The 21,238-nt window shown below is 47.4% G+C and overlaps 1 protein-coding gene across 1 annotated transcript in view; it reads right to left on the bottom strand.

The window, feature by feature from the left end:
* Positions 1–969: 969 nt before the first annotated feature.
* SMIM24 (small integral membrane protein 24) overlaps positions 970–21,238 on the bottom strand; it is a 156,623-nt gene continuing 136,354 nt past the window's right edge. Inside the window, exons 3-4 of the mRNA XM_073686312.1 lie at positions 20,646–20,681; positions 970–1,510 (exon numbers count right to left, since the gene is read on the bottom strand). Coding sequence (XP_073542413.1) covers positions 1,369–1,510; positions 20,646–20,681 — 178 coding nt within the window. The 3' untranslated portion in view covers positions 970–1,368. The remainder of the gene's footprint in view (positions 1,511–20,645; positions 20,682–21,238) is intronic.

The raw sequence follows: 21,238 nt of genomic DNA on the forward strand, positions 1-21,238 counted from the left end.
ATGGTGATGAGGTAAGAGTGAAGGAGGGTTAATGTCAGACTTGGGTTGACAAAAAGCACAAGTGACCATCAGACACCGCTATTACAGATGTAGTAACACGTTTATATAAATATATATGTATATATATTGTCTCGGACACCTTTTTTTGCCAGTTTTCTTAAACAGATACAATGCTGGTCCAACGTAGTCCACTAAATCTGATGTAGTCAAAATAAGGAAACGTGCAACAAACAGAAATACCACAAAAATCAAGGAAATCTTTAATATTTACTTTTACGTTCTTTGTCCTGACATACCTATCGCTGTCTTTCTCCTCTCTGCTCACCTCTCCCACCTCACTGTCTCAGCTACAGCATTGTGAGGAGTCTTGCAGGGAAGACACAGAGACATAGTGGATAGACACTGTGCCGACATTATAAGCACTGGTCTACTTGAGGCAAAATACTTTTTTAATTGTTTCTCATCCACTTCATAAAATAGTGTCCTCTGCTACACTATTCTATGTAGTTAAAAAAGTTATGGTAATATGTACAGACCCAGCAGTAGTTTTCCGCCACATATGTAAGTCACTATCTGTAACTGTACTGTAATCTCTTATATGTTCTACAGCACTGATATCTACCACTATATTTCACCATATGGCAGTAGTATCAGTGTTGGTCTTTATATAGAGATTTCATAGAGAGTCATCTGCCGTGATTCTCCTACATCCACTATTAGGGTGTGCCACCATAGTTGTAATCAGGGTTACCTGGTCAGGGGCCCAGTCAGAAGTTTTGCCCCCCTCAACTAACACCCTAGCTATGCCTCTATGGGCCATATTTAGATAGCTTTTACCTCTTTTCTTGCCAAACAATAGTATTTGTGCTTAGCGCCAAAATGACACAGGTGTACACATACTTAACTTGCTGTTGTTAAAAAGAAAAAGAAAACCTGTAGGCCAACAAAAGATAAGACAGAGCCACTTGCACTGGAAGATCTGACATTTATTGAGTAGAATTTTAGGCATAAATTTTGCAATTGCATGATCTATTCACAAACCTATTGTACTGTACTTGCTGGAACATTTTAAAATGTTAACGCTTTTTAGGTTTTCCGTTCCTTTCAATGCAATGTTATATATCCTGTACTTCAATTACTGTAAGTGTATAGGTAGGTACATTAACTGATAACGCGTGTACTCTCATAGTGTATATCCATGGGCCTTTAAACCAAAATGCTCTATTTTATCAGGGATGATGGCAACATTCTCACTACATGTGGTCCAGTAAGATAGGGTTAGGATGAATGAAGAAAACATATGAAGAAACAAATATGTTTGCAGAAAACATGTAAATTTTGAGTTTAGATACCAAAATGCCCCTAATATCACATTGCTGTGGCCTTTGACTCTTTACTTTCTTCTTCTTCAACCCAATTGCCTTTGGCCTTGTTTCCCTCATGTTCTTTTAGCTTGACTTCTAATCCGTCTTCATCAAGTCCATCATTATCATAGATATTCATGTTAACTCTGTAAATCGTAAACAACGAACGTTACTTATGATATGTTTGCTAGCGGACCTACAGTGCCTTGAAAAAGAATTCATACCCCAAGAACTTTTCCACATTTTTTCATGTTACATACAAAAACATAAATGCATTTTATTGGGATTTTATGTGACATACCAACACAAAGTGGCAAGTGTTTGTGAAGTGTAAAGGAGACGATACATGGTTTTCTAATTATTTAAAAAATATAAATCTGAAAATTGTGATGTGCATTTGTATTCAACCCCCCCGAGTCAATGTTTTGTAGGACCACCTTTCACTGCAATTACTGCTGCAAGTCTATTGAGGTATGTTATAACGCCCAGGTACACCCTGGTGGGTCATCTCCATATGTTACCTTTAGGATAAGCCACTGCAGACCACATACTGCCGCTTCACATGGCAGACCAGGGCATGACCAGGTAGAGATGAATGAAGGAGACCAAAGTGCAAAAATAAACTTTACGTTACTAAACATATATACTTCTGATAGCAGTCATGATACTTAAAAAATACATCTTCTGAACCATCCAGAGGTAGCCACTTCACAATTACATGTGGCAGCACATTTCTGCTATTACATGTTACAATAACCCCTTAATGACTGCCGATACAAATTAAAACAGCGACAGCTAAGGGGCAATAGTGCCCCCCATAATCTGAAAATCTCCGGTGTTTCAGCTACTGGGGTTAGCTAATACCCTGGAGAACACGTTCAGTGCCGGTTTTTTTGGTCCCCGATCACGTGATCGCCGTTATTCAATGAAAAGAACTTAAATCCTCTGTAAAATGTATTTCTTTCTCCTCTAACATGAGATAACATGTCATAGGAGAGAAAAATTGTGTCCCCAAGCTCCCCACGGTACCTTGATACCAGTGACGCCATCCCCTGGCCCTCCACTACATGAAGTAAAATGGGGGCGCAAGCGCAGTGCGCCTGCGGAGATCTGTCGGCTGGCACCCGCCAACCGCACGGATTTTTCCCATTGGTTCCTGACTTTTGATCACTGTGATAGATACTATCACAGTGATCAAAAGCCCAATAATTAGTAAATCATCCCCCCCAGGTCATCCCCTTAGATTAAATTTGTTTATTTTGTAATTTTTATTTCTTTCATTCTGTTCCGTTAGAGTTAGGGTTGGGCTCAGGGTTAGGGTTGGGTTTGGGGTTGGGCTTAGGATCTGGCTTAGGGTTGCATTTAGGATTGGGGTTGGGCTTAGGGTTAGGGTTGGGTTTAGGCTTAGGGTCTTTTCAAAAATGTAAAAAAAATTATGACGATATGACAACATATTCAATACCTAATGTTATCAACTTCTTTGTAGTACCTGTGAGTTTAAAATCCTCATTATACCCCTGGATAAAATTCTTGAGGGGTGTAGTTTCCAAAATGGGGTCAGTTGTGGCGGTTTCTGCTGTTTAGGCACTTTAGGGGCCCGCAAATGCGACCTGATGCCCATAATCTATTTCAGACAATTTGTGTTCCAAAATTCAAATGGTGCTCCTTCCATTCCGAGCCCTGCCGTTTGTCCAAACAGAACTTTTTGACTACATGTGGGGTATCGCTGTGCTCGAAAGAAAGTGGATGAGAAACTTTGTGGTCCACTTTTTGGTGTTCCCTCTCGCAAAAGTTAAAAAATTGGGGCTAAAGCAAGATTTTAGAGGTAAAATTGTAATTTTTTTTCCCTTCCACTTTGCATTAATTCCTGTGTAGTACATAAAGGGTTAAATTTTTTTCCTAACAACAGTTTTGAAGTATTTGACGGGTGCGGTTTTTAAAATGGTATCACTTTTTGGGAGTTTCCAATATATAGACCCCTCGAAGTCCATTTAAATTTGAATAGGTCCCTAAAGAAACAGGTTTTGTAAATTTGTGTAAAAAATGAGAAATTGCTGATAAACTTTTAACCCCTCTAACATCCTAACAAAATAAAATTAGGTTTGAAAAATGATGTAGATGTAAAGTAGACATATGGGAAATGTTATTTATTAATTATTTTGTACAGCATGACTAATTGGTTATAAAGAATGAAAATTTAAAAATTGCGATTTTTTTCCCCCAAAATTTTTGTCAAAATTGTGATATTTTCACAAATAAACGAAAGTCATATCAAACAAATTTTACCACTATCATGAAGTACAATATGTCATGAAAAAACATTCTCAGAATCACTCGGATCTGTTGAAGCATTCCAGAGTTATTACGATATAAAATGACACTGGTCAGATTTCTAAAATTTGGCCTGGTCATTAAGGTCAAAATAGGCTCAGTCACTAAGGGATTAAACAAGCAGAGTGTTATGGGGACCTCCATCTTTCCTTGTGAGGGCCGCATGGGTTGAGGTGGGTCGCTATGGCCCCTCACATCTATTCTCAACTTTCAATTCGTATGGGCCACACTCCTCTTGGTGTACCACTGCATATTTGTATCTGTTCACGCTTGTTGCAATCCCCTTAGGAGAACACATGACCCAGCCTGGCCAGTCTTCACTATGACCCTCAGGTCTGGCTACACTTTAACTTCTTATCTAGTATAGATAACGCTTGCTGTAGGCCCCACTTGCCTGAGATAAAGAATCCTTCTGCCACTTAAGGCCCCGTCACACATAACGAGATCACTAGCGAGATCGTTATTACGTCACAGTTTCGGGATCGCTGGAGAGTCGTTTCGTGATTGCTGGGGAGCTGTCAAACATGCAGAACTTCCCAACGATTTTGGCCGCCCCAGCGATCTAACTAACGATCTCGGCGGTCGTTGGGACGCTTTCACACAGCAGCTATTTCAACGCTCCACACCTTGATAGGGACTGTACTGTGTCACAAAGGCGTGCATAAAATTACTTTTCCGCGCCCCCTCATCTCCGATTGGTGGACGCTACTGCGTTCTGATTGGGCGGCCTTGGTCTAAAAGAAGGCCACGTTGTAGAAATTCTGTCCCTTTGTTCCTGACTGCGTTCTGGTTTCAGATCGTAGTAGCGTTCTCCGGCTGTGACTCTGTATCCATTCATCTGGGCTTTGTTCCTGACAAGCGTTCTGGTTTGTGGATTGTAGTAGTGTTCTTCGGCTGTGACTCCACATCGATTTCTATTCTGTTGCCTTCTTTATGCACGGCGGAAAATGAAAACGCTGTAGCGACCACCAATCGGGGACGAGGGGCGCAGAAAAGTCCAATTTATGCACGCCTACGTGTCTCCGTTCTAAATCGCTAACGAGGTCGTTGATAAGGTGTCAAATACAGCGATGCACACTACCCAGCGGGAGCGCAATGACCCTGGAATGGTCCAGGAAGCTTTGTAACGATCAGCGATCTCACAGCAGGGACCTGATCGTTGCTACCTGTCAGACATAACGAGATCGCTAGCAAGATCGCTATTGCATCACAAAAACCGTGACGTATCAACGATCTCGCTAGCGATCTCGTTATGTGTAACGGGGCCTTTAGTACTTGATTACTTCAGAACTTGTTACCCAAATATGGTCTCCTCTCTCTTCTTTACACACAACACCCTTAAATAATGCAGGTTTGCGAACCATATGTCCTTCTCTCTTTCTTTATTTCCCAATTACTGCCTAACAAATAAGAACTGAGTTCCTTTGCCTATTTAACTCCTCCAACGATGGGCTGACCCCCAATAGTTAACCCTGTCTAAAGGCTAACTAATTGCTTCTAGTCACAGAATAGATAAAACAACATAAAACATACATCAATGCATTATACTACTATAAGATCTTCAAGGGGGGTGTCGGTAGTTTTTTTTTCACTCCTTTACAATTTCTCTACCCACTTTGCGCATCTAGATACTGAAATCTAATGCCCCGTCTCATGCTGCACATAACACATCTGCATCTCTGGCTGCTATGGGCATAAAAGGGGACAAACTTATGGTGTGGCACCCATGCTCCCCTGACCTCAACCCGATTGAGAACCTCTGGAGCATCATCAAAAGGAGTGTCTATGATGGCGGGAGGCAGTTCACATCTAAGCAACAGCTCTGGGAGGGTATTCTGTCCTCATGCAAAACAATTAAAGCAGAAACCATCCAAAACCTGACAAATTCAATCGACGAGAGAGTTCAGAAGCTCCTTTCGAACAAGGGGTCCTATGTACAAATGTAACATCACCTAGAATAAAGTTTTGAGTTGAAAACTGTTTGATTTCAGTTTGTAATAACCTGCTAATGCTTATAATTTCAAAAATGACCATTTTTTTGTTCTTTATTAAAATGAAAAGATTGAAAACTCTGCTGTGCATAATAATTTGGAACATGCATTTTGAGTGCAGTTTGAGTTTTTTATTTTTTTAAAAATATACTGTTATCATAGGCAGTTTGTACAAAAACCTTTCAATTGTACTCTAATAGTTATTTGACTGGAAAATTACAATGACTGCAATTCATATAGGTAATTTGGGAAAATCTGAGAAAATATTATTTGCATAATAATTTGGAACACAGTGTAGTCTTCCTATATATATTTTTTATAAATGTTTTTAACAGTGTTTTTTAAAAATGTGTCGTAACATACAACAATCATGTAAGCAGTTATATATCACATTTTATTTTTTCTGTATGTATTTATATATTTATTTATATAGGGATTTTTTCCTTTTTATCAACTACTGACTTGTAGTGTCTTTTTGGAATGGGTATGTCAAAATTAACCTTATGTGGTCCACACCCTGACCATTATAGTAACACCTCTTATAAAAGCTGGTTAGAACCAAGTAGCACTTATTACAAAATACCTGAGGAAGACATTTTATTTGTCGAAACGCGTTGTATGTACATGTTTTTGGAGAAATAATAAAGATCCATACAGGATAATATTATAGCTTGTATTTACAAGTTATTCGGGAGCGCAAATAGCCTGGAGGAAACGTTTTTCGGATATTTTCACAGATGCTCACGTGGAATTTAAGTCTGGACTTTGACTACGCCATTCGAAGACATGAATATACTATGATTAGCAATGAGCGATCCTGAACACAGACTTTTCACAGGATGTCCAGTTTACTCCGGGTTCGGATGCCTAATAAAGTTTTTTGAAAGGCTGCACCGCAGCCAATCAACAAGCTTTTAGAATGTGGGAACTTCCGGGACTATCACAGCAATGCCAAGTATTGTACTGTGGGAGTTCTGTGCCAAAAGCTGCAGTGTGTACTCTGCAATCGCGCCTGTGGTACTACTGTGCCAAAAGCTGCTGTGTGTACTCAGCAACCCATATCTGTGGGAGTACTGTGCCAATAGCCACTGTGTGTACTCAGCAACCCTGCCTGTGGGAGTACTGCGCAAAAAGTTGCTGTGTGTACTCTGCGACCCCGCCTGTGGGTGTACTGTGCCAAAAGCCGTTGTGTGTACTCTGCAACCCATATCTGTGGGAGTACTGTGCCAAAAGCCGCTGTGTGTACTCTGCAACCCATATCTGTGTATGTACGAGCAGTGTGCATAAAAAATAATTCTAATCTGCAGCCATCTCTTTGCCATTTGTAGGCCAAACAAATTATTTTTCTGGACTGCTGTGTCTATATGAGTAGTGTGGGAAAAAAATAAATCTATTCTTCAGCCTTCTCATTGCAAGTAGTGTGCAGAAAAACCACTTCCAAAAATGAGAGCATCAAATAGGGGACGTGGACGTGGTGGTGCTGTTGTAGCTGCTGATGGTGGTGGTGTAGCTGTTGGAGAGAGAGGATGTGGTTATTTTGTAACTACTACATGCCCAAATACAACACCTTCCTCGGGTGCACGCAGGCGACAGGACGTTATGCGTCCTTTTGTAGGGCCGAATACCACTGCACTAATGGTGAGGCCACAAGATTTTGAAAATGTGTTAGATTGGATGGCTGAGAGTGGTTCTAGTTCGTTAGCATTATCTTCCACCTGGTCCACTGCAGAAAGTGCAGAGTTGGTACCTGAGGACCATGTTCCACATCACCCCCTTGCAAATCAGCCAAGCAGTCTGAGCCCCAAGTCATGCAGCAGTCTTTTTTGCTTTTTGATGACTCTGCTGGCTGGTGTTCCGTGGCCCTTCCACCTGGCCATGTCCCAGAAGTGGAAGAGATGGAGTGCACTGATGCTCATCCACTTGTTAGGTTGGAGGAGGAGTACGTGGGAGGTCTAGTGCACACGGTCAGTGGACCACCGCAGCACATGTGAGAGGATGACGAAACACAGTTGCCAACTGCAGCTTCTTTCTATAGAGTGCAGACCGGCAATGAGGTCAAGGGTGAGGAGTGGGTGGAAGATCATGTGGGGGATGATGAGGTCCTCAACCCCACATGGAGTGGAAGCCATCCTAGTGACATGCGGAGTTCGGAGGAAAAGGAGGCGGCCATGCTGCCCCAGCAGTACAGCAAAAGAGAGAGCAGGGTGCAAAGGCACAGCGGGCGGTCACTAGCCGTTACATTTTCTGCTACTGCCCACCATGCTGCTGAAATCAGCACACCAAAGCCAGCTCAAAAGAGCTGCCTGGTGTGGCATTTCTTCACCTGACGACAAGTGACGGGTGGTTTGCACGCTATGTCGTCAGACCCTGAAGCAAGACATAAATCTTCTGAACCTGAGCACCATGTGCATGACGAGGCATCTGAATTCCAAGCATGAGGTGCAGTGGAGTACATGTGGCACCCCTGAGGGTTCGGGCGCCACAGAGGTACTGCATCTCACCCAGAGGTGTGGTATCTCACTCTCAGGTAAGGAAGGAGTACAGCTCGGGACCCTAACACCTGCATCCAACACATACCAGCAGTGAGGGCAGGGCGAGATTGCTCTTAAGGGAGAGCACAGTCCCTGGTCCCTAGCTGAGGGGAGGAGCTATGTAGTGGGTGTGGGTGGAGGAAGTAGCTTAGGGGAGCACATGACGAAAGGTATAAATAGAGAAGCCATCTTGTTTAAGTCAGGACAGTCTACAGTGAGAGGAGTTGGGAGCAGGAGCTCTGTAGGAGCTCTGCTCAGGAAGAGGGCCTGAGGAGAGGCCCAGGACTGAAGGAAAAGGAGAGGAGCAGGAAGGGCTCCAGGAACGAAGAAGGGACACCAGGGGTACGGGCAGTGCTGGAGGCCACCCGTATGCCCAAATCTACCAGGAGGTGGAGGGGTCAGGCCACACAAAGGGGATCGGTCCCTCAACTAGCGGAGGACTTTATGTCTCAACTAGAAACCGGAGGCTGCAGTATTTCAAGTCCTGCAGCCAACAGTCCATATCAGTCTCACCAAGAAGGTAGCTATAGAGGACCCAGGGGACGGAACAGACGTCGCTCGACAAGGCCCGCGGGTACGGGATTGGGACACTAGGTATGAGGTGCAGGGAAATGGCCAGAAAGAGAACACACAGAAGGGGGTCCCGCTAAGTACTCTGGAGATATCTGAGGGTTGGCTGAACTCCTACCTGAGTATCCGCAGCACGTCGAGGGAAGTTACACTGGTACCTGTAACTTGGACTGCAACAACCGTGAGTAAAGACCCTGAAGACTGCACCCCACTGTCTCTGTGATTATTAACTGCACCATCACCCTTGCACTACAATGCCCAGCATCACCTATAACATCTACAACACCTTTACACTGCCCTGGAGTTAAGCTCTGCCTGTGGAGAGCTGAACCAACCCTGCTGCACCAACATCAGCTCCAGAGGTTCTGCACAGCAGCGGCGGCTCCATATAACCGCATACCACAGATGGCGTCACGAACATTTCATAAAAACTATAAATCCCCTGTAAATAATTCCCCTTTCGATTGACCGCCCTGGGTCATGGACCGGGTCACCTCCACTGTGACATCTCTCCTAACAACGACTGGCCCAGCACCGAGTACCCCACGGCCCAGGGGGCGCGTCATCTTCACCTTAAAAAGCATGACAGATCTGAGCTTCCTCCTGCTCCCTCTTCTGCTGCTGTCTCGGCCTCTTCCTCCCGCTCACGATCAACAGGGCTACCTGCCTCTACCCAAAGAGAGGATTTGACAGCACCACCACCAGGGTCACCGAGCATCTCCACACCATTCCATGGAAGGGTTCAGTTTTCCATCCCCCAAACCCTCGAGAGAAAGAGGAGATACCCCCCTAGCCTCCCATGAGCCATGGTCCTGAATGACAGCATTTCCAAATTACTGGTCTTTGAAATGCTGCCATTCCGGCTGGTGGAGATGGATAGTTTCAAAAAACTGGTGGCGGTGGCTGTCCTGCTATAGATTCTTCCCAGCCGCCAATACTTTTCCAGGCGAGCCATCCAAAACACACATATAGCGGACAAAATAAGGTGTGCACTGTGCAACGCCATCAGTGGAAAGGTCCACATAACCACTGATACATCGACCAGTAAGCACGGCCAGAGACGTTACATGTCCCTAACTGTCCATTGGGTAAATATAGTGGCCGCTGGGACAGAATCAGAACATGTTCTATCCCATGTCCTACCACCACTGAGGATTGATGGATGTTTCTCTGTCCAGATTGCCTCCTCCTCCTACTGTGCTTCCATGTCCGCTTCGTCATCCGGTCACAGAAATATCTGCACCACCAACTTTAACCAGAGGGGAAACAACAGCAGGCTGTTCTTAAACTCCTCTTTTTGGGGGACACACCACGCAGGAGCTGTAGACGGGGATCAAACAGCAGACAGATGAGTGGTTGGTGCCAGTGAACCTCAAGCCCGGCCTGGTGGTGTGTGAAAATGGGCAAAATCTCATAGCAGCTCTAGGCCTAGCCAGTTTGACACACATCCCTTGCCTGGCACATGTGCTGAACTTGGGGGTGCAGAGCTTCCTGAAAAACTACCCACACAAGTCAGAGCTGCTTCTGAAAGTTCGGGAAGTGTGTGCGCTCTTTTGCCGTTCTCACCCTGCTGCTCTTCGCCTGTCTGCGCTGCAGTGTCACTTCTGCTTTCCCGCTCACTGGCTGATATGCGACGTACCAACAAGGTGGAACTCCATCTTGCATATGCTGGAGAGGCTGTGTGAACAGCAGGCAATAGTGGACTTTCAGCTGCAGCACGCATGGGTGGGTCTCAGTGCGGGACGTATGTGCACTGTTGGGCTGCTTTAAATATTCCACCAATATGGCCAGTGCTGCTGACGCCATCATTAGCATTAGTATACCATTTATATGCCTGCTGAGAATTGAACGATTGATGAGGTAGTGGCACAGAAGGAAGAGGAGCAGGAGGAGCAGGGCTTATTCACACAGTTATAAGGCCTGTCGTCCAAACATGGCTCAGAGGGTGGGTTACGGCCTCAACAGTGGCCAGGTAACCAACTGTACAGCCAGGGGACAGTTTGGGAGGATGAACTACTGTGTTCACAGCAGGGTGGCACTCAGAGAAGCTTTCTGATAGTACTGTGCGTACAAACAAGTTTTTCTATTCTTATGCACACATGTCTGTGATAGTACTGTGCATAAAAACAAATATCTCTAATCTGCAACCGTTTTTGTGGGAGTACTTTGCCTAAAAAACACTTAAAAAAATGAGAGCATCAAATAAAGGACGTGTACGTGACCGTCAAGTTCTTTTTGCCATCTTGTGTTTATTGTTGTGTCAGCATCATCTGCTGGAAATGAGTATTCATTCTGGTCACATAATTCTCTTCCACAGTCCGTATCTGGATAGCTCTTCTTCCATACATTCATTGGCAGATTCATGATTTTTACACTGATCTATAGTGAGAAATCTATTTATTTATTGATTTTTCTCACTTGCATAGCACCATTAATTCCACAGTGCTTTACAGACATTATCAGCACTGTCCCCATTTGGGCTCACAATCTAGATTCCCTATCAGTATGTATTTAGAGTGTGGGAAGAAACCGGAGTACCCAGATGAAACCTACACAAACACGGGGAGAACATACAAACTCCTTGCAGATGTTATCCTTGGTGGGATTTGAACCCACGACTCCAGCACTGCAAGGCTGCAGTACTATCCACTGCAGGCAAAATTAATTCATTTCATGACCATTCGCAATTTCACTGTACCATCCATGTGTGCTCGATAGTGGTGGGAGACTTTAGTGTGCGCTACTGGAGCTGAAATTACCATGCCTGCTGGCACCAGATTTGCCCTCCAATAGATGCTCATTAAAGGATTTAATTACTCATTCCAATTACAGAGCCTCTTAATTGTCATGGATGACTGTTTTGTCTTGCAACATCAACTTCTAATTGAGGAGTGGTTAATTTGCTTGACTGCTGCCTTCCTTGGATGTGGTACCGGTTCATCAGGCTTCCTCTCCAAATTCAAACCCTGATTCAGTGTACTCCAAGGAAAACGGCATGTAAGGGAGCCCATACGGAACAGAGGGGTGGTCAGAAGGGAGAGCGGCTCACTGTGGGGGCAGGTCCAGAAGCGACAGACAGAGAGAAAACAACCCCTGCACGGTGAGGGTGAGGTGAATGGCCTCCGGAGGACACCACGGCCGCCATGCCTTGTCAACCAATGCACCCAAGACAATGCACAAGGTCGTTTAGGAGAAGGGCGCGGTCGTGGTGGCCTAGGCGGCACATCTGTCAGGATTTCCATGCATTCCTTTACTGGTTGACAATTTTATGGCGATCTGTAGCCAGAAATGTAAAAAAAAATAATCCAAATTGACTGATATAATGACCATTTACAGTTTCACTGTACTATTCATGTGGTACAGGCCCTCATCTTCAAATTTATTTTTAATCCTATCCACTTCACAAAGTTTACTTATTCGTCCCCAAATTTTTCCTTTTTTGGGGGGGATTCTATGTTATTTTATGTCTTTTTTCTATCCAAATATATTTTCAATGCACTTGTTCTGCTCTTATCCCAATTTAGCTTCCTTTTGCAGCCCTCTAGCCCTTACTATAACCATTTTGCATCTTAAAGCGCCCAAGTTCGGATCCCATTGACTTGTATTGGGTTCGAGGTCAAGTTTCGTGTCAAGTTCGTATATCGAACTGAACTTTTAACTCTAGTTCGGCCAAACCCGACGAACCCAAACATCCACAGGTCCGCTCATCACTAGCTATGATCTAAAACATTCCATTGTAGCTCTGGCAGTATGTTTGTAGCATCGGCGTCTCTGCCCCGTTCTAGGCAGAGACGCCGTCACTCTCACCTCCCCGCTCCTGGCGCGGCGTCCTCCAGCGCTTCTCTCCCCGCTGCTTCCGGCACGCGCTCCTTCCCCGGCAGTGTGCTTAGGGTGCGCGCGCGCGCGCTCCCCCTCTCTTAAAGGGACCGCGCGCGCCGTCCTAAGGAGTCCCCGGCCAATTGCCGGAGGACCTCCCATATAAAAGGCACCTCCTCCAAAATGGAGGTGCCCGAGCAATGTTGTAGCACTGTTCACTACTCTGCTTCAGCCCTCAGGTCCCGTTGCCAGTTACCTGCCAGATACCTGCCACATTCCTGCCAGTCTGCTGTCTAATTCCTGCCTGATATCCTGCTACCTGCCTGCTAGCCTGAGGTCCGACGGTCTGCCTTCCAACTTCTGTCAGTCTGTCTAAGGACCAGCTTGCCCGCTCACCTGGGAGCGCACATCTTCTACCTGCCTGCTTGCCTGAGGTCCGACGGTCTGCCTTCCAACTCCTGTCAGTCTGTCTAAGGACCAGCTTGCCCGCTCACCTGGGAGCGCTCATCTGCTGCCTGTCTGCTAGCCTACCAGGAGGCTCTGCCGTCACGTGCTGTGACCACCCGCCTGTCCAGAGACTCCTGCCCGCTCACCTGGGAGCGCTCATCTGCTACCTGTCTGTTGGTCTTCCTGGAGGCTCCGCCGTCACATGCTGTGACCACCCGTTTATCCAGAGACTCTCGCCTGCTCACCTGGGAGCTCACGTCTATCATCTGCCGCCACAGGTCGTACCAATCCTTTACCCAGAGACTGCCCCGGTCACTTGCCGTGACCTCCTGCCCGTTCATCCAGAGACTGCCCCGGTCACTTGCCGTGACCTCCTGTCCGTTCATTCAGAGACTGTCCCAGTCACCTGCTGTGACTGCCTGCCCGTCTACCCTGGTCGCCACCCGCTCCCTTACAAGGACCGCCCCCTTGTATAGTAGCTCAGAGGTTCCGCCTCCCAGACCCGTTACAGTTTGCTCGGGCCATGGAACCCGGTGGCACCCAAGCTCCCTCGCTCTCGGACCTGTGTCATGAACTGTCCCGTCAGAGGTCCCAACAGGAGTCCATCCTGGGTCACCTGCGGAATGTCAATTCTCGCGTGGACACTCTGACTGCTCTGCCTGCAACACTGCCAGTGCCATGACTCGCAATCTGGCAGCTCCACTGCCCACTAATAACATGGTATCCTACCCCGGACCCCGGCTTTCTGCACCTCCTCGTTTCGGAGGCGACTCCGCCCAGGCTCGGGGCTTCATAAATCAGTGCACCCTGCACTTTGAACTCCTGTCTCACCAGTTTAACTCCGACCGGGCCAAAATTGCCTTCATCATGTCCCATCTCACCGGGGAGGCCCTGGCCTGGCTAAATCCTCTATGGGAGAGAGGAGACCCCCTGGTGTCCGACTTGCCTGCCTTTCTCACGGCTTTCCGGAAAGTCTTCGACGAACCCGGACGGAAGACCTCATCCGCCTCATCTCTGCTACGCCTCCGTCAGGGAAGTCTCACCGTGGGCCAATATGCCATACGGTTCCGTACCCTTGCCTCGGAGCTGGCCTGGGATAATGACGCTCTGGTTTCCGTCTTCTGGGAGGGTCTGTCCGGCCGTATTAAAGATGAACTTGCCGGTCGGGACATTCCTACCACTCTCGATGACCTAATAACTCTTGCCACCCGGATTCACCTGCGGTTCCAGGAGCGTGCCAAAGAGGTCACCCGTGAGAGGAGGTTTCCACGTCTAGCTCCTACTTTTCAGAAACCCGTCACTCCCTCCGTCTCTCCTCAGCTACACTCTCCTGAGCTTATGCAGGTCGACCAGACCAAGATGGTCGGTTCTCGCCAAGAATCTCGCCGAGCCGAGGGAAGCTGTTTCTATTGTGGCAGTATGAAGCACTTCATCCGTTCCTGCCCGGAAAAGCCGGGAAACGCCAGTGTCTAGGACCACTCGGAGAGGTCGTCCTAGACAAAAGTAAGCCCTCTCCGTCTCTGACCTTACCGGTCTCTATTGCTTGGGGAGAAAACCGTCTCTTTGAACTCGCCCATCTGGATTCTGGAGCTGCTGGAAACCTCATCTCCCAGTCTCTGGTAGAGAGATACCATATTCCCACCAAGTCCCTGGCTGAACCATTGTCAGTCGCCTCCGTGGATGGAAGACTTCTCTCGGAGACCATCCTGCTCGTCACCGAACCCATAACCCTGCAGGTGGGAATGCTGCACTCTGAGGAGATCTCATTCCATGTGCTGTCCGGACTTTCTCACTCCCTGTTGCTAGGTCTACCTTGGCTCCAGACACATGAACCCGTATTGAACTGGCGGTCCGGTGAAGTACTCCGATGGGGTCCTGACTGCCATAGGACCTGCCTGGTCCCGGTCCGTCCACTTCGCCCTCAGCCTACTCCAGCTAACTTACCTGGTCTCCCGGCTCCCTACTGGCCCTATGCGGACGTCTTCGGTAAGAAGGAAGCTGAGACGTTGCCACCCCATAGGCCATACGATTGCCCGATCGACCTGGTACCTGGCACCACTCCTCCCCGTGGGCGTATCTACCCGTTGTCTGCAGCCGAGACCCGAGCCATGTCTGAGTACATTGAAGAGAATCTGGCTAGGGGATTTATCCGAAAATCTACCTCCCCGGCTGGAGCCGGATTCTTCTTTGTCAAAAAGAAAGACGGCTCGCTACGTCCCTGTATTGACTACAGAGGACTCAATCTCATCACGGTAAAAAAAAAATATCCCCTGCCACTCATCTCCGAATTGTTTGACCGTCTCAAGGGCGCCAGGATCTTCTCCAAGCTGGATCTACGAGGAGCGTATAATCTGGTCCGTATCCGTCAAGGAGACGAGTGGAAGACGGCATTCAATACCCGGGACGGTCACTACGAGTACCTTGTGATGCCCTTCGGTCTCTGTAATGCTCCCGCGGTCTTTCAGGAACTAGTCAACGACATCTTCCGTGACCTCCTGTACTCCTGCGTAGTGGTATACCTGGACGATATCTTGGTCTTCTCTCCGGATCTCCCCACACACCGGAGGGATGTTCGTCAGGTCCTGCTTAGGCTTCGGCAGAACCACATTTACGCCAAATACGAGAAGTGCCTCTTCGATCAGACCTCCCTTCCGTTCTTGGGCTATGTCATCTCCCAAACAGGTCTGCAAATGGATCCCGAGAAGCTCTCTTCCGTTCTAAAATGGCCTCGTCCTGAGGGTTTGAAGGCGATACAGCGATTCCTGGGCTTCGCTAATTATTATCGTCTTTTCATCCCACACTTCTCGTCTCGGACTGCTCCCATATCTGCACTTACCCGTAAGGGGGCTAACCCCAGGACATGGTCGCCTGAAGCCGAGGAGGCCTTCCTTTCCCTAAAGAAAGCCTTCGCCTCTGCTCCCGTCCTGCACCGTCCGGACTGTAATAAACAATTCTACCTGGAGGTTGATGCCTCCTCCTCCGGAGCCGGAGCGGTGCTCACCCAGAAGTCTTCTACCGGGAGAATGGTAACGTGCGGCTTCTTCTCCAAAATCTTTTCCTCGTCGGAGCGCAACTACTCCATTGGAGACCGGGAGTTGCTAGCCATCAAATTGGCACTGGGAGAGTGGCGCTATCTGCTTGAAGGGGCTCTCTACCCGGTAATTATCTACACGGATCACAAAAACCTGGCATATCTCCAAAATGCCCAGAGACTCAATCCTCGCCAGGCCCGGTGGTCGTTGTTTTTTGCCCGCTTCGACTTCATTCTTCATTTCCGTCCGGCGGACAAGAACGTCAAAGCTGATGCCTTGTCCCGGTCCTTCCTGTCCTCCGATCAAGAGGAGGAACCTACGCACATCATCGACTCCTCCAAGGTGATGAATGTGGCCCCCTTGGATCTGACTCGTCTTCCACCCGGTAAGACGTTCGTAGCTGTGCCAGATCGGGAGAGGGTTCTTCGCTGGGGACATTCTTCTAAACTAGCTGGCCATGCTGGCCAAAAGAAGACCTTCCAACTTATTACCCGGCATTACTGGTGGCCTACCCTGCGTAAGGACGTGGTAGACTTCGTCGCGGCCTGTTCATCCTGTGCCCGTAACAAAGTTCCCCGACATCTACCTGCCGGCCATCTCCTGCCCCTTCCCGTACCTGCTGCTCCTTGGCAACACATCGCTATGGACTTTATCACCGACCTTCCAGTTTCTGCCGGTTGTACTGTCATTTGGGTTGTCGCTGACCGTTTTTCTAAGATGGCCCACTTCATTCCCCTGCCTGGTCTTCCGTCTGCACCCGAGCTGGCTAAAGACTTTATCCGCCACATCTTCCGTCTCCATGGTCTGCCCCTCCACATCGTGTCGGATCGTGAGGTTCAGTTCACCTCTCGCTTCTGGAGAGCCACATGTAAGCTGCTGGACATTACCCTGGATTTCTCCTCTGCTTACCACCCTCAGTCCAATGGTCAAGTGGAGCGGATCAATCAGATCTTGTCCAGCTACCTCCAGCACTTCGTTGATGCTCACCACTCGGACTGGGTGGATCTCCTACCATGGGCCGAGTTCTCTTATAACAACCATGAGAGCGAGTCCTCTTCCAAATCCCCATTCTTTATAGTCGGTGGCCAACATCCCCGGATTCCACTTCCTGTCTCCGTTTCTGTGGACAACCCTGCTGCGGAGTCTCTTGTCAGCAAATTTTCTACTATTTGGGAGAGCACCAGGTCCGCTCTTCTTCTCTCCTCTGAGCGGATGAAGAGATATGCTGATAAGAGACGTCTGGATCCGCCCCAATTCCGTCCGGGAGACAAGGTTTGGCTCTCATCCAAACATGTGCGGCTCAAAGTACCCTCCTACAAGTTGGGTCCTCGATTCATCGGCCCCTTCGAAGTCCTCAGGCAAATTAACCCTGTGGCCTACAAATTAAAACTCCCGGCCACCCTACGGATCCCCAACTCCTTCCACGTATCTCTCCTCAAACCCGTTGTCTTTAACTTTTTTTCCAAAAATCCAGGTGCCCCTCCTGCTCCGGTTTCCGCTGATGACATCTTTGAGGTAGAGAGTATTCTGGCCTCCAAGAGGGTAAGAGGAAAAACCTTTTTTCTGGTAGATTGGAAGGGGTTTGGTCCTGAGGAGAGAACTTGGGAACCCAGGGAGAACATCAATGCCCCGCTTCTCCTTGAGAAATTTCTTTCTGGCCAAAAAAAGAGGGGGCCTAAAGGGGGGGGTACTGTAGCATCGGCGTCTCTGCCCCGTTCTAGGCAGAGACGCCGTCACTCTCACCTCCCCGCTCCTGGCGCGGCGTCCTCCAGCGCTTCTCTCCCCGCTGCTTCCGGCACGCGCTCCTTCCCCGGCAGTGTGCTTAGGGCGCGCGCGCGCTCCCCCTCTCTTAAAGGGACCGCGCGCGCCGTCCTAAGGAGTCCCCGGCCAATTGCCGGAGGACCTCCCATATAAAAGGCACCTCCTCCAAAATGGAGGTGCCCGAGCAATGTTGTAGCACTGTTCACTACTCTGCTTCAGCCCTCAGGTCCCGTTGCCAGTTACCTGCCAGATACCTGCCACATTCCTGCCAGTCTGCTGTCTAATTCCTGCCTGATATCCTGCTACCTGCCTGCTAGCCTGAGGTCCGACGGTCTGCCTTCCAACTTCTGTCAGTCTGTCTAAGGACCAGCTTGCCCGCTCACCTGGGAGCGCACATCTTCTACCTGCTTGCTTGCCTGAGGTCCGACGGTCTGCCTTCCAACTCCTGTCAGTCTGTCTAAGGACCAGCTTGCCCGCTCACCTGGGAGTGCTCATCTGCTGCCTGTCTGCTAGCCTACCAGGAGGCTCTGCCGTCATGTGCTGTGACCACCCGCCTGTCCAGAGACTCCTGCCCGCTCACCTGGGAGCGCTCATCTGCTACCTGTCTGTTGGTCTTCCTGGAGGCTCCGCCGTCACATGCTGTGACCACCCGTTTATCCAGAGACTCTCGCCTGCTCACCTGGGAGCTCACGTCTATCATCTGCCGCCACAGGTCGTACCAATCCTTTACCCAGAGACTGCCCCGGTCACTTGCCGTGACCTCCTGCCCGTTCATCCAGAGACTGCCCCGGTCACTTGCCGTGACCTCCTGCCCGTTCATCCAGAGACTGCCCCGGTCACTTGCCGTGACCTCCTGTCCGTTCATTCAGAGACTGTCCCAGTCACCTGCTGTGACTGCCTGCCCGTCTACCCTGGTCGCCACCCGCTCCCTTACAAGGACCGCCCCCTTGTACAGTAGCTCAGAGGTTCCGCCTCCCAGACCCGTTACAATGTTTAGGTTTGTTGTCCTGCTGGAAGGTGAACCTACACCCCAGTCTCAAGTCTTTTGCACTCTCTAACAGGTTTTCCTTCTGGATTGCCCTGTATTTAGCTTCATCCATCTTCCCATTAACTTTGACAATCTTCCCTGAAGAAAATCAGCGCCACATCATGATGATGCCACCACCATGTTTGACGGTGATGATGGTGTTTTCCGGGTGCTGTGCAGTGTTAGTATCCCGCCACATATAGCGTTTTGCATTTATCCCAAAAAGTCCTAATTTGGTTTCATCTGACCAGAGCACCTTCTTCCACATGCTAGCTGTGTCCCCTATATGGCTTTTTGCAAACTACAAACGGGACTTCTTATGTCTTACTTTCAAAATGGCTTTCATCTTGCCACTGCTCCATAAAGGCCAGATATATGGAGTACTCGACTTTCCTGTGAACAGATTCTCCCACCTGAGTTGTGGATCTTTGCTGCTCCTCCAGGGTAACCATAGGCCTTTTGGCTGCTTATCTTATTACTGCTCTCCTTGCTTGGTTGAAATTTAGGTGGACAGCCATATCTTGGTAGGTTTGCATTTGTGCCACACGCCTTCTATTTTGGATGATGGATTAAATGGTGCTCCGTGAGATGTCCCGAGCTTTGGCTATTTTTTACAACCTAACCCTGCTTTATTCTTCTCCACAACTTTATCACCGTTCTAGTGTGTTCCTTGGTTTTCATGATGCTCTTTGACACCTAAATTTCTCAAACAAACCTCTGAGGCCTTCAAAGAACAGCTGTAGTTATACTGAGAACAAATTACACATAAGGTGAACTCAGTTTACTAACTGTGACTTGTGGAGGCAACTGGTCACTCACTGACTACAGGAGGCTGAATACAAATGTATGTCACAAATGCATGCCAGGAGACCCCATTTTATGTAGTGTCTGTGGACATGGAGGTGACCCTTTACCATGGTGTATGGGTGTTACAACATACCCAAAAAACTTCCACCAGTAATTGCAGTGAAAGGTGGTCCTACAAAGCATTGCCTCTGAAGGGCTGATTACAAATGCACATCACAATTTTCATATTTATATTTTTAAAATAATTAGAAAATCACATATTATTTTCTTTACACTTTACAAGTATTTGCTACTTTGTGTTGGCATATCACATAAAATCCCAATAAAATGCATTTAAGTTTGTGGGTGTAACGTGATCAAAATGTGGCAAAGTTCACGGGGTGTGAATACTTGGTGTCACTGGTGTTATATGCGAGGAGAGGTATGTGTCACTCCGGCTGCTAGCCTGTGTGAACTGAACCTACAAATTTTCTCCAGCATGTTATATGTTGGGGGTTAAATTCACCGAAAGGGCATGGTTTGGTATGAATGGCATAGAGCCAGGTGGGAAGTCATTCACCCCCTACCTCACCTCAGGGTGCGGCTGAGCAAACTTAAATGCTCAGTCACTGTTTTTTTTCTGTTGTGTTTGGAGAGGCTAGGTCTCCAGACTGGGAAGCCATATCTCAGGAAGGAGCTGAAGGCTGTGCTACAACCTATGTGGGCAAACCCCACACTCCTATGGACTGTGCTATCGTTTATCTTTTGTTTGTCATTTTGCCAGTAAGGCCGTGTTTATTCTGCTGGAGCTGCAGGGCTTTATGCAATACAATAAAGCCTGCAGAGAAAACCCTGTTCCTGAGTCTACTTCCGAAAGGGGCTGAGTGAGTAGTCTTACCACAGTACACTGCACATTCATAGTCATGCTTGTATGGAACTATATGTTAACCTCATCCTATAAACAAATATTTTTGTCCATTTTCATTTACCTTTCTATTTTGTTATCTTCTTCATCATTGTTCTTACTGTAAAAAATAAAGCATACAAGTTTAGAATAAACCAGTAAATGTTACTATTTTCTAACTTAAACACTTGCTTACTAATGATCAATGTTATACATTACAGTGGTATGTCCTTAAAGAAGCATTCTCATGAAATCTTTATTCTCTAAACTTGTGTAAATATGTGTAAGTGCATTAATTGTGTACAAACTTGTGTAATACAGTGTAAGTGCATTAATATACTTATTTATCACTGTCTTCACAAGTTTCCAACACCATGCCAGTCCTCTTCTCACTCATGTGACTGCAATTTTGACTCTCTGGATCACACTGGGATCTGCACTGCGTGCACAATTATTAGGCAATTTGTATTTTTGATGATTCATTTTATTGAACAACTACAAAGCTGTCGATCAATCCAAAAGGTTAACAAAAAAACAAACCTGAATATTTAAGAAAGTAAAAGTGAGGTTTTGTCTTTCATAGGAGAATATCTATTTGTGCATAATTATTGGCCAACTATTAGTGTGCAAAATTATTATGTAACTAAATGAGAAATTTTAATTTTCCCATCTGAATTG

The sequence above is a fragment of the Phyllobates terribilis genome, unplaced genomic scaffold (assembly GCF_046119375.1).
Source record: "Phyllobates terribilis strain yellow unplaced genomic scaffold, ASM4611937v1 Scaffold_1__5_contigs__length_1240528914, whole genome shotgun sequence".
Classification (NCBI taxonomy): Eukaryota; Metazoa; Chordata; class Amphibia; order Anura; family Dendrobatidae; genus Phyllobates; species Phyllobates terribilis.